The sequence below is a fragment of the Oryctolagus cuniculus genome, chromosome 14, assembly GCF_051225735.1.
Source record: "Oryctolagus cuniculus isolate XC-2025 breed Fujian yellow rabbit chromosome 14, ASM5122573v1, whole genome shotgun sequence".
In the NCBI taxonomy this organism is placed as follows: domain Eukaryota; kingdom Metazoa; phylum Chordata; class Mammalia; order Lagomorpha; family Leporidae; genus Oryctolagus; species Oryctolagus cuniculus.
The window spans coordinates 222,533-236,918 of NC_142880.1; the positions used below are offsets into that span (position 1 = coordinate 222,533).

General features: G+C 45.4%; 1 protein-coding gene across 6 annotated transcripts in view; it reads right to left on the reverse strand.

Annotated features, from left to right (window-relative positions):
- ANKRD31 (ankyrin repeat domain 31) overlaps nt 1-14,386 on the reverse strand; it is a 160,871-nt gene that overhangs the window by 13,793 nt on the left and 132,692 nt on the right. For 5 of the 6 annotated variants that reach the window (XM_051838690.3, XM_051838691.3, XM_051838687.3 and 2 more), the window contains 2 exons: nt 10,723-11,668; nt 3,888-4,028 (listed from right to left, as the gene is read on the reverse strand). In XM_051838690.3, coding sequence (XP_051694650.3) covers nt 3,888-4,028; nt 10,723-11,668 — 1,087 coding nt within the window. The remainder of the gene's footprint in view (nt 1-3,887; nt 4,029-10,722; nt 11,669-14,386) is intronic. The other variant, XM_070056272.2, reaches the window with a different exon arrangement.

A 14,386-nucleotide genomic window follows, 5' to 3' on the forward strand; every position in this document is an offset into this window, starting at 1 on the left:
CAAGGAATTCAGGAATTTACTTCCCTGTTGGTATTCCATTTTTTTTCTTCGGCAGTCTGTTCACAGATGATCAAGTGATCATTTTAATTCCACTGACAGTTTTCTTTTTAAAGATTTATTTATTTATTTTTTACTTGAAAGGCAGAGTTACAGAGAGGGAGCGGCAGATGCAAAGATAGAGAGAGAGAGAGAGAGAGAGAGAGAGATATTTTCTCTCCCCAAACAGCCATAACGGCTGGATCTGGACCAGTCCAAAGCCAGGAGCTTCTCCCCAACCTCCCACATGGGTACAGGGGCCCAAGGACCTGAGCCATCTTCCACTGCATTTCCAGGCACATTTGCAGGGAGCTGGATTGGAAGTGGAACAGCTGGGACTCAAACCGGCACCCACATGGGATACCAGTGCTGTAGGTAGTGGCCACTATGCCATGGCACCAGGCCCTCCACTGACAGTTATCAAAAAGCAAGTCTTGGGTCTCACCAGCAGAAGCATGTGCGAGCTGAGAGTGTTGGCCAGTTCTACTGCCATAGCCCCCAGAAGCACCCCCACCTCCATGTGTGAAGTAGCTTTCTCTCAGCCTGCAAGGGTCCGATTTGCCATCCGAAGAGACCTCTACTTTTTTCTTTTGTATTTTGGTAAACATTGAAGAAGCTGGAGCTGTTAAGTTTATTTTGGGGAAAATATCAGAACTGTTTTATTTGGTGTCATGAACTTCTACTGCTTTCAATACATGATCAGTAATCAACTGTTTTGTATACTTGTTTTCATTTCGACAAGCACTGTAATTATAGTTATTAGAATAAAATCTAATAACTATTAAAAAAAGAAGCAAGTCTTAAAAATTTTCACCACCCCAAGGTGAGAAAGAGGAAAAGATAATTGTGTTTTATCTCAGGGTGGGGGAAAAAAAAGGCAAAGAAACAAAAGTATAAACTTTCTTTGAAGTTCACTATATCACAAAAAAATTCTAAGAACATAAGATGTTTCTCAAATGAAATACTTCTTTAAGAATTCAGAAAACAATACAGAAAGTAGCTTCAAAAAGATCCCCAGGACAGAAGTACAGGGAGCTCTCCCAGCATTCACCTGCCCCACCCAGTCCTAGCTCTCCTGCACTCCCTGGACAGCAGGCCGCGAGGTGAGAGAGGGCCCTGCACATTCTTTGTTCTCAGGATTCTCTGCTCCTGGATATCTGTGTCTTACAAGAGGTCCACATCTCTACCCTCCTCCTTCTCCCTCTCCCCTTCCGCATGCAGTTGATGGACGCTGGGCTCCTGGGGGGCTTAAGCTCAGACACCCAGAGAGCACAGCTGAGTGAGTGAGGCCAGCTGTGTCCCTAGTTCCTCATCCCAACCTTTCCATGTCTCAATATTCCTAATCCTGGTAGTGGGAGGAGCCTCCTTCTCAGGAGAGTGGTGGGGAAGGGCAGGGAACCACACCACATCCAGAGGATTCAGCTTATGAGGGTGGAGACTCAGTGAGCTCTGCATGGGAAATACACAGAGATCTGTCCACGCTCCCACATCACTGCTAACTAATCTCCATTAATCCTCCGCTGGGCTTTCACACGAATGAGCAGTCAGCCCTGTTAAAATGCTTTTTTTAGTTTGCATACTGCAACTAGCTCACAAAAAGGCATTTTTTTCTGTGGAAGTGGGAAATCTTTGTTGCACAAGACTGAGGCTTTGCATGTATTCAGAAAGGTGACCAGCTAATGCTACATGCTCGCTTCTATCCAGCGCAACACCTTTCCAATGACAGTTGTAGTCTTCCTTGTGCCACTGTTATAATTGCAGAAAACAGTGTACAAAAAATCAGAAAGTAAGGCTCTAGTCCTGGTCCTGGAGGCTAATCAGGCCACTGAGACTCTGCTTTTATCTGTAGCAGGGTGACAGCTGCTCCTCCCACCTGATGAGGCTGCTGTGTGGAGGTGCGCCATAAGCGACAGCGCTATGCGATTCCTAGAATCTCCAGGTTGTCAGCATCTTTCAAACCATCTAGCCCCTTGGGAGCAGCACTGTGGTTCAGTGGATTAATCTGCCACCCCTGGTGCTGGCATCCCATATGAGCATCAGTTCGAGTTTTAGCTATCCCACTTCTAATCCAGCTCCTTGCTAATGCACTGGGAAAAGCAGCAGCAGATGGCCCATGTATGTTGGGCCCCTGCCATCCATACTAGAGACTCAGACAGAATTCTAGACTCTTGGCTTTGGCCTGGCCCAGCCCTCGCCACTTTGGCCATATGGGAAGTGAACTATCAGATGGGTGTGCGCTCTCTCTCTCTCTCTCTCTCTCTCTCTCTCTCTCTCTCCCCTGCTCTCTGTAACTCTCTACCTTTCAAATAAGTAAAATAAAATTTAAAATTCCCATCTAGCCCTTATTTTATACACAAGAATGCAGGTTCAGAGAGGTGGATTCAGCTGACTTAGATCGAGGATGATTCTCGAGAGAACCACTTGGAAAGCTTCTAAAATGCTATCATCTGGTCCCCAACCAAACCACAAGGACACTTCAAAAAGTTCACAGAAAAGGGAATTCTAAGATAAGTTTATTTTGATGCAAAATGTTTCAAATTTTTACTTATTTCTTTTACTTAAAAGGCAAACATAGAGGGAGACTGAGTGACAGAGGGATTATCTCTCAACCACTGGTTCACATCCCAAATGCTAGCAACAGCCAGAGCCGGGCCAAGCCAAAATCAGGAGCCAGGAACTGAAGTCCAGTCTCCACGTAAGTGGTAAGGACCCAACTTGAGCTACCACCTCTGGCCGCTCACGGTATGCATTTGTAGAAAGCTGGAACTGGGGACAACGCCAAGACTTGAAACCAGGCACTTTCACATGGGACTCAAGTACCCCAAGCAGAGTCTTGACCACACCGCCAAATGCCTGCCCCAGGGTACAAAAAAATTTTGACATCCAAGCATTCAATTAGATCAGAAGCTATGAGGCTACGGTCCAGTAGGCATTGGTAATTCTTTTAAAAACCCCTTAAGCGATTCTAATGTGTAGTCATGATTGAAAACCACACAACTTCCAGTGGAACCAGGAAACAGCTTGGTGTCCTGTCTCTCACCCAGAGGACACAGCAGAGAGCGAAGACAATGATGCTGTGGGCAGAAGCACAGGATTCGTTTGGCAAAGCTACGAAGTAACGCAGCTGCTGGGTGGGAGACGTGAGTCATCTGTCTAGTGGCTCTGTCCTCCGTCTGATGCACGGCACGACTGCGTTTATGGCATTTCTGGCTGACAACCACCTCTGGCCCTGTATCCGTACAACCACCCTCAGAACTAGTCAACAGAAATGTTCACCATGGACAATGCAGCAAAAAGTAACTTCCATCAGGAAGACACTGAATTCAGAAGTCACACAGCAGGGGCTAGGAGGGGGGGAGAATTCCTGCGGGTCTTAAGTCTCTTGCTGGTCCCTTTTGTATTTAGGGAAATATTATGTTTTACTTCATTAGAATAATAGTAACACATATTAACTAAATTATCAATGCACCAGGGGTCCCAAATTTTCTACAGGGAGTCACAAAGACTGAAATCCCTTGTGCAGGATCAAAGGGAAAGAGAAGGGGCAGCACAGTTTCTGAATCCAGGTGAGGAGCAAGGAAGGGAGTCCTGGGGAGTCTGTGTGACCACATTGTGGGGATTTCGGCGAGGGTGGAGGGGGTCCCATGTGGACCAAAGCCAGCTCTGGGGTCATTCACATTCAGATTTCTTAAAAACAACAACAACAACAACAAAAACTCAGCATCCCCCCCACCCCCCCAACCCCCAAAAAAATATTCCATTCCATTTGAATAGGAAATTAAACCTAAGAATGACCACAAAATAAACAGAAGGAAAGAAGGGAGGGAGGAAGGGAGGAATGATGCACCCACCTTGCTCCAAGCGTAATTCCAGGTCACATAACTGCCGCCACCCAGCAGATCTTTGATCCAGCTAACAGGGTTTTGATAAATCTGACCATTTTCTACTTCAATTTTACCGCTCAATAAAATGCTGGCTTTGTGAGTAGAATCCTGAAGTGAAAAATAAAACAGAGATTAAAAATCGCTACAATAAGTGAACTTCTGCTTCTGGCCATGAATAGCGACCACATTCACTCTAACATAATCACAAACACCAAACACAAAGCACAGTGATCTCAGACAGAGCTTGGTGAGCCCCACAGGTGCCCCAGCTGACCTCCTGCAGGCATTCCAGCCAACCAGGGGGAAAGGCAACCCGGGCGACGCTGGGGACTCCCTGAGCTGAGCAGACAGAGCACAGTGCCCTGGAGGCCAGGGGTCAGGACGCTGCTGGGCAGAGCCGGAAGGAGGGAGAACTCTGTACACGATCAGAGGGCTCCCCTGAGGTGGCCTCTGAGCAGTAATGGCATGCGGGTGGGCAGAAACTCACCAAAGGCACAGCCACTTGAAAGGCCTGGAGGTACAGGCACTGGGCCTCCCACAGGGCAGGGAGTGGGGCGTTCCAACAGCAAGACTGGGATACTAACCCTCGGAGCCAGTGGGGAATTGGGAAGGTACTCTGAGAGCCTTGATGCACTAGTGGAAAATGCTGAGCCCTAAAGTTAACGCTGCTCCAATCCTGCCTCACACATCTTAAAAACAAGACACCAAAGAAACTAACTGGTTCCAAGTAACTTAACTACATTATAGAACAAAATTTCAAAATATTTATAAGAATACAAAAGGCAAACTTCATAATGTTTGCGATCCAGTAAAAAATTAAGACTTAGGAACTGGTGTTGTGGTACAGCAGGTAAAGCCAGGGCTTGCAGCGCCAGCATCCCATACCAGAGTGCCAGCTTGAGTCCTGGCTGCTCCACTTTCTATCCAGCTCCCTGTTAATGCACCTGAGAAAGCAGCAGGAGACAGTACAAGTAACTGGGCCCCTGCCACCCACATGCGAGGTCTGTGTGGAGTTCCAGGTTCCTGGCTTCAGCCTGGCACAGCCCCAGCCGTTGTGGGCATTCAGGGAGTCAATAAGTGAAAGGAAGATCTCTCCTTATCTCTCCCTCTCTCTAACTCTGCCCTTCAAATTAAAAAAAAATTACGTGGAAGATATAAAAGAGACTCAAACCTCTAGAGATGAAAATTATCATGTATGAGACAAAGGATATAATGAACGGGATTGCTAGCAAATTAAACATTACAAATAAAAAGATTAGTGAATACAAAGACATAACACTAAGACTGCACAAAAATGAAACACAGAAAAGAGAATTTTTAAAAAATGAACAGAGCATCAGTGAGTCGTGGAATGCCTCCTAATATCAGTGTAACTTCAGTCCACAAAGGAGGGAGCAGAAAGGAAAATACTTGAAGAAGCAATGGCTGAAAGTTTCAAAACTTGAGGAAAAGAAAACCTAGAAATCGGGCCGGCGCCGCGGCTCACTAGGCTAATCCTCCGCCTACCGGCGCCGGCACACCGGGTTCTAGTCCCGGTCGGGGCGCCGGATTCTGTCCCGGTTGCCCCTCTTCCAGGCCAGCTCTCTGCTATGGCCAGGGAGTGCAGTGGAGGATGGCCCAGGTGCTTGGGCCCTGCACCCCATGGGAGACCAGGAAAAGCACCTGGATCCTGGCTCCTGCCACCGGATCAGCGCGGTGCGCCGGCCGCAGCGCGCCAGCCGCGGCGGCCATTGGAGGATGAACCAACGGCAAAAAAGGAAGACCTTTCTCTCTGTCTCTCTCTCTCACTGTCCACTCTGCCTGTCAAAAAAAAAAAAAAAAAAAAAAAAAACCTAGAAATCCAAGAAGTTCAACAACCTAAGCATAAGAAACATGAAAAAAAAAAAAACTCACTCTAATGGTCATCATAATACAAATTGCTTAAAACCAGTGATAAAGAGAAAAATCTTAAAAAGTAGCCAGAGTGAGGAAAGGCTGTTATGTTACTTAGAAAGGAGCGAAGTCAGAAATGGCAGATTTCTCCCTGGAAATGCCTGCAAGAAAACAGCAGACCAGCATCACTGAGGTCCTAGGAGTCTACTTAGCAGAAGGCTTCTGAAATGAAGACGAAAGGTGAGCAGGTGGCACCGCAGGTGCAGGGTAAGCCACCACTAGGGATGCCGGATCGAGTTCCAGCTGCTCCACTTCTGTTTCAGCCCCCTGCTAATGCCTGCTGGGAGGGAGCAGATGACAGCTCAAGTGCTTATGGCCCCGACACCCATGTGGAAGACCCAGATGGAGTTCCTGGCTCTTGGCTTTGGCCTGGCCCAGCACTGGCTGTTGCTGGCATCCGAGGAGAGAATCAGCAGATGGAAGATTCTCTCTCTCTCTCCGCCATTTGAGCAGATGAAAAAATAAACATCCCTTTAAAAATTAAGGTGAAATACACTTTTTCAGACCTGAAAAGACAAAGGGTCATAACCAGCAGACACCCAGCACAGAAGTGTTAAAGGTGGTCCCCCAGGCAGAAGCAAATGACAGCAAATGGAAACCAACCAGGATCTGCACAGACAGGAGGAACACCAGAAAGAATACATTGGAAAGACAGTCTGCTTTGTTATTCAAATCTGCTTACGTAGTGTGATGTTTATTACTTACGAAAAAGTAAAATAGAGAACACAGGTCAGAAGCAGAACTGGAAATACATTGTTTTTACATTTTTACATATATAACATGTATATGTAACATGGTATAATATTACTTAAAGGTGGACTGATAAGTTAAAATACATATTGCAAGCCCTAAGAGCACAAAGAAAATAAGAAAAATACTTAGTAAGTCAACAAAGGAGATATAAAAGAGAAAAAATTTAATAGGGAACAAAGAAGAAAGAAATACAAAACACCACATGATATATTTAAACCTAACTATCTCAGAACTAACATCAAATGTAAATATTCCAGGATTGATTTCTGGCATGAAAGCAACACGCAGTCACAGAAACTATGCTTTGAAGTCTGACTTTTTCCAGGCTGGCAAAACAGAACAGCCCTATCTTCTCACCTTCAGTGTAGTATTCAGTGAATGATAGGACATATTCAGCATTTGTGCTGGATGACTTTTCTGCACACACTAATCCAAGTCTCTGAGCACATGGAAGGTAGGCCAGGATAAACTACCATGCTCGCTAGAGCAGGTGTATTAAATGCATTTTCAACTTCAGATGGGTTTATCAGGATGGGACCCATCGTAAGTCATGTGTAATATACAAAGCACATGCACAACTCAAAGTCTCAAGAAAGGGCCACAAGGGTGTGAAGCAGGGGCCGGCACTGTGGTGTAGAGGGTTAATGCTCTGGCCTGAAGTGCCGGCATCCCATATGGGCGCCAGTTCTAGTCCCGGCTGTTCCACTTCTGATCCAGCTCTCTGCTATGGCCTGGGACAGCAGTAGAAGATGGCCCAGATCCTTGGGCCCCTGCACCCGGGTGGGGGACCCGGAGGCAGCTCCTGGCTCCTGGCTTCAGATCGGCGCAGCTCCAGCCGTTGCAGCCAATTGGGGAGTGAACCATTGAATGGAAGATCTCTCTCTCTCTCTGCCTCTCTTCTCTCTGTGTAACTCTGACTTTCAAATAAATAAATAAATCTTAAAAAAAAATAAAGGTGTGAAGCAAATGCGGACACAGAATCCGCGACAACTGGGTCACAAAGGTGAGAGTGTGTGATGCTTGAGCCAAAGCTGCTTACGCCCTTGGCTCTCAGCTCAGCGCGTGGGCTGCAGCCCTGAGGCGTGCCCTCTTCCCTTCCAGCACGTTCTTTACAAGGCACAGCATCTTACAAAGTGATATTAGAATGACATGCGGCTGATTTTATAATAGTCACATGACATTATCACGAAAGGACAGAGGCAGAACAATGCTGTGAGGCACTACATTTCTCTCCCTAGAGTTAAGATAGTAAACATATCAGGCGGATTCTGTTAAGTGAGAATGTATGTTAAATACTAAGCAAGTGCTACAGACAACTCAAAATATACAGTGATAAAGTCATTAAAATGTAACAATGGAAAATATTTACTTAATATAAAAGAAAGCAATAAAGGAAGTACAAAGGAAAGAAAGATGAGGCATATTAAAATCACAAAGCAAAACAACACAAATAAATCCAACAATATTAACAGGATTACACTTGAATAAATTAAACAGCCTAGCCAAAAGTCAGAAACCATTAGAATTGATTAAGAAACAGGATCCAATTATACAAGGCAGACATTTGCTGGACTGCCTTTCAAATAAAATTCAGAAAGAAAAAATATGAAAAAACAAAGTAAGAAACATTCTAAAATTCATATGGAATTGCAAAGGACCTAGAACAGCTGAAGCACTTTGAAGAACATAATTAGAGGACTAAAGCCACCTGATGTCAAGACTGAAATTATCTACAGTACCTACCAGAGTTCAGTACTGATAGAGACGGGCAAAAAACCAGATCAATGAAACAGAAAAGAAAGTCCAGAAACAGGCATATACATAAACAAATGACTCATGGTAGGGGTGTAAAGGCAATTCAAAGGAGAGAAGACAACTTTTCCAACACACACTGCAGCTAAAATTGGACATTCGAATTCAAACAATGAACAGGGTTCCCTACTCTGCACCAGATATGAAAATCAATTCAAAATGGGTCATATCCATAAATGCAGGATTGAAATTATAAAAAAGGAGAAATACTTGTTATCTTGGGTCAAATATTCTTAAATATGACAAAACATAATGAGAGAATTAATAATTGGACTTAACAAAATCAACCCTTCTATTCTTAAAAGACAATGTTAAGAGAATGAAAAGACACATCATGGTCTAGTAAAAAGATTTGAAAAGTATGTGTTTAGGACATGGGCGTAAGGCTTGGACTTCTCGGAGCTGAAGGCTGGCTACTCAGCCCTGAAGGCCCGCAGACCCAGCGGGGTGGCTGCCATGCGCGCCATGGCTTCTGGAGGTGGTGTTCCGACAGAGACAGGCCACCGGGCTGGAGAGGGAGGTCATGATGGCTGCATGGAAGGGACAGGACCTGTGCCATGTGCTACCCCTAAAGGCAGCTTCAGGCACCAAGGAAGGCCTAATGTAGTCCCTTCTGTCACTACCAAGTGAGCAGTGGGCTGCATCTGTGAGGATGACAAAGTGCTGTTGGTGTCTCACCAGCTGGCCCGCTAAGCCCCTGCACTAACTTAATCAAAATGTGCTATGAAGTTTCTTCTTTCCAATAAAGATTAGCCATTATACTGGCTTCCCCTCCCATTAAAAAAAATATGTGCTTGGTAAAGGACCAATAAAAAACAGGGGCAACGCATTTGAACAGATACTTCAACAAATAATAAACATGGAATACTGATGGCAAATAGCTCATGAAAAGATGCTCTACTTCATTAACATTCTAGATACACAAATTAAAACCACAGTAAATCACTACACATATGTATGTGACACATATGCATCTACACTACATGTTACCATGGCTGAAATTAAAAACTACTGAGTGGGGCCAGCGCTGTGGTGTAGCAGGTAAAGCCGCTGCCTGCAGTGCCGGCATCCCATATGGGCATGGGTTCAAGACCCAGCTGCTCCACTTTCAATCTAGCTCTTTGCTATGGCCTGGGAAAGCAGTAGAAGATGGCCCAAGTCCTTGGGTCCCTGCACCCACGTGGGAGACCCAAAAGAAGCTCCTGGCTCCTGGCTTCGGATCGGTGCAGCTCCGGCCGTTGCAGCCAATTGGGGAGTGAACCAGCGGATGGAAGACCTCTCTTTCTCTCTCTCTCTCTCTGCCTCTCCTTCTCTCTCTGTGTAATTCTGACTTTCAAGTAAAATAAATAAATCTTAAAAAAAAACTTACTGAGTGTGAGTGGGTATATGGAGGGATCAGAACTTTTACACAACCCATGAGAACATAAAATTTTAAAAACACACTGGCAATTTGTTGAAAAGTTAAATGTATACCCACCATATGATACAGACATTCCATTTCTAGGTATTTACACGAGAAAAAATAAAGTCTAGTACCAAAACTTGCACAACAATGTTCATAGTGGTTTGCATGTAATAGCCTGAGATAGGTACTACTTAGCAATAACTTGGTTGACAGAGAAGGAAAGAGGAACACTGAGAGATTTGAGATCAAGCTTCTAATTGGTTCATGAAACTCCACGCTGGAGCTTTAAAATTAAAATATGTTGCTCCTAACTTATAACTAAAACTCAGTAGCTAGAAAAGGCCTTATTATCTAGAAATGGGAAGGGCTGAAAACAGCTCATTGCAATAAAATTCTGGTTAGTCTGAATTTCTGTTGGAATAGTCCACAAAGAGCGCAAGGGCTGGAGTCTTCTCATTCTAAATTTCTCTTCCAAAAAGCAAATGGGAGGAGAGGGGAGGGGAAGCCTCTTTTGTAGGGGTATCTGGCAGAACCTTGATTCCTCCAGAACTTTCATGCAAATGTGATACTGTTTTAATCAAGTCAGATTTACCCAAACTCCAAGTCATAGCAGCACACTAGTCATTCTTGAGACTTAGGAACCAAAGACAGCAAGAATTTATTATTCTGACGTTGCTTTTAAATCCTTCCTGCTAACTGATTAGTTCTCGTTTAAGACCAAACCTATGAGAGCAATTGCAAAAGCACCGTCTCTCTTGCTAAGAACACAACAGGTGCAATCCTTCACTCAAGAAGCCCAGCCAAACCCCACTGCCTTTAGCAGAACCAAATGCCTACACTATGCCACAGCGACAGTTACCCACCACAAAATCTGCATGAGTATAGAGAAAAAATTAGTACCTGTGTTTTGAATTCCAGAATGTTAACTCCTGGACGAATCCTGCCTAGTGACATCAAATCTTTTATCTGCATACACTTCTTTTTGGGAGCTGGGCTGTGGTTTACAGGCTTTTTAATGAGATGCTGCTGACCCGCCCCAGAGGGAATATGGCAGGCATTTGTGTGTGGAGCTGCAGCTGCTGGCTTAAGAGACGGGCCCGCCAGCTGCACATCACCGCCTGAGGCCACAGCCCCTGGATGTGCCAGGGATTTGGATGTCGCCCGCGGCGGCTGCTGGAAAGTGGTTGTCTTGTTTCCCTGTTGTGACTCCCGAGTGGAAAGGTCTTCAGCCCACCTAACAGTGGATGGGTAGGCATCATTTTGGGCAGGTCCGCCGGTAGCCTCTGGAATCCGTGATGTGCCCACTTCTGCAGGAGCACTGTAGAACTCACACCCGCTGGCTGCAGTTTCTGGAAGATCATTTTCTTTTTGTGAAGATTCCAGTGGTGCAACCGCAGCAACAGGCTGGGATGGTGACCCAGGCTTCTCAGGGCCATCTGAATGTCTGGACTCTGACAATATATCCAAGGTGCCATCACTGACACTCTGTTCAGCATTTACCTCATTGGCAAAAATTTCTTCTCTTCTCACTGCCTCTGAATTTGCACAAAATCTGGTATTCTGGCTGTCAACACCAGTTTCGAGAGTGTCAGGAGCATCTGACTGAGGCTGCAGCGAGTTTTCAAGGCTGGTGAGCGCCTGGTTGTCCCTCTCACTGGAGATCTCTGAGGTCGATGCTGGTTTCCTTAAACCAAGACCAGACAACGAAGTATCATTCTTATAGCTCTGAATTTTTAGGCTTATTTTTTTCTGTTTTTTTGCCACAACTAAAAGGTCCTTCTGTCTTGTGGCCAAATTGGTCAGCTGTTCTCTCAGAGCTCCCTGTTTAAATGAGTCTATGGACACCCTGCAAGAGGAAGCACAAAGAGCAGAAAAAACACATAAGCAGTAGAAAATGTTTTCCAAAGTCATCAGGATGTCAGAGAGACTCTGTCTCAGTTCTAATTGGCTCCAAGGACACAAAGATCTGATGGGGGAAGCTCAGACAGACAATTTTAAGTTCACGAGCTGGAAGCTGCACCTCCTTCACTGTGTTGACATGTTCACCTACCTGTCAATCAGGGGCTTCTCCCCAGGAAATAACTTCCTCTCACCGAGGACATGGGGGTGGGACCACGTAAACACTCCTAAAAAGCCAGGCAGAACAGTCTCCTCCCTGTGGACTCCGGACAAGGAGAGCAGCGTATGGTAATTCCCTTTCCTTAGCCTACTCTCCCTAAATAAAGCCCTAATGTGCTCGGGATTTTTTTTCTTACTTTGCAAATAAAGTTTATCACACTACATGCCATGTTTGTACCTGTACTTGGAATTCTCTGAGTGAAAGGCAAGAGTCTGGAAAATTAATTTAGGCCCAAACTAGCCCACAACAGATCTTCCTGCACGACCCATCACCTCTGAAAGGAAACTGAGCCCCTCACTCAAGCTGACTCTGCCCTCGTTCAGGCAGTGACCGTGTGGTCGTTCAGATTTATATTCATGCCATTACTGGGCAGCTGTGAGACACAGCCTACAGGAAGTAGAATTCGGGTCATTTACTTAGATAGCTACTAGTCTTTTGTTGGAAGGCAGCAGCTGAGGGCAGAGGACAGGCCCCTGCTTCAGTGGGAAAGTGTATTAGGAAATAAAATTTGGGAGTAAATTCTACTCATGTTCCTTAGCTCAGCAGGGACAAGACTGCTTTGTGGAAAAGCATGACTTCAGCAGGATCTGAGAAACGCCAGCCTGCACTGAGATACTTCCAAGGCCAGGGGGCCTACCCAGACAAGTGCCATCCAGGGTATAACCCAATCCTCAAAATCTCGAGGAGGAAGGAGGAGGAAACAGCTCACAGCCCCACACCTCTGTGGCTATGACAGCAGGATATTGGACACTTTGTTTCCAGTGGTTCTCAGACTTCTAGGCCTTGAGACCTATTTATACTCAAAGAATTACTGAGGAGCTCAATGAGATTTTGTACAGACAGATCATATCTATCAACATCAACTGCTTTAGAAATTAAAACAAATTTTTAAAAGCAAGAATATAGAATCATTCATTCTCTTAGCCTTAAGAGTAATGATATCATCACACATCATGTAGCCTCTGGAAAATTCACTGTACACCCATTAGAGAATGAGAGCAAAAAGCATCTTTAATAATGTTGTAACAATATATTCAACACTCCTGAAATGGTCTCAGGGATCCCCAGAAGTCCCTAGACCCCATTTTAAGATCTGATATTTTGCTGGCAGAGCTGTGGCACAGTCGGCTAAGGCGCTGCCTACAGTGCTGGCATCCCATATGGGCACTGGTTTGAGTCCCGGCTTCCAATCCAGCTCTCAGCTATGCCTGAGAAAGCAGTAGAGGATGGCCCAAGTGCTTCAGCCCCTGCACCACATGGGAGACCCAGAAGAAGCTCCTGGCTCCTGGCTTCAATTGGTGCAGCCGCAGCCGTCCTGGCCATTTGTGGAGTCAAACAGTGGATAGAAGACCTCTCTCTCTCTCTCTCTCTGCCTCTGCAACTCTGCCTTTCAAATAAATAAATAAAATCTTTTTTTTATTTTTATTTTTTTTTTTATTTTTTGACAGGCAGAGTGGACAGTGAGAGACAGAGACAGAGAGAAAGGTCTTCCTTTGCCTTTGGTTCACCCTCCAATGGCCACTGCGGCCGGCGCACCGCGCTGATCCGAAGGCAGGAGCCAGGAGCCAGGTGCTTTTCCTGGTCTTCCATGGGGTGCAGGGCCCAAGCACCTGGGCCATCCTCCACTGCACTCCCTGGCCACAGCAGAGAGCTGGCCTGGAAGAGGGACAACCAGGACAGAATCCGGCGCCCCAACCGGGACTAGAACCCGGTGTGCCGGCGCCACTAGGCGGAGGATTAGCCTAGTGAGCCGCGGCGCCGGCCTAAATAAAATCTTTTTAAAAAGATCTGAGATTTTAAGACAAAACTGTACAAATATCTCACTTTCCTATGAAAGTTTATTGTTACTAAATTCCATGTAGACTGTGTGTTAAAGGAAGTATATACAAGTGAAAAAATCAACAAGAAAAAATTAAATTAAAAAATTAGATTAGCAAGCAACTTGTAGCATGCAAGAAGCTGGATAGAGGAGAAAGAAAAAAAAGGGAATACTAGAACACTTTAAACTACATGAAGGGGCCAGTGTTGTGGCATAGCGGGTAAAACCACCACCTCTAGTGCCAGCATCCCATAAAGGCGCCGGTTCTCATCCCAGATGCTCCACATCTAATCCAGCTCCACACTAATGTGCTGCAAAAACAGCGGAAGACAGCTGATGTCCTTGGGCCCCTGCACCCACATGGGACACCCGGAAGAAGCTGCTGGCTCCTGGCTTCCAATCGGCCCAGCTTCAGACATTGTGGCCATTTGGGGAGTGAACCAGTACATGGAAGATCTCTCTCTTTGTGTCTGCCTCTGTCTCTCTCTATATATACCTCTGACTTTCAAATAAATAAATAAATCCTTAAAAAAAACCTATATAAAACAAAGAGCTCCAAAAAAGAAAAAATGCTCTCTTTACAGTGCTCAAACCAAGATTCAAAGCCTAACAGCAACCTGAAACCC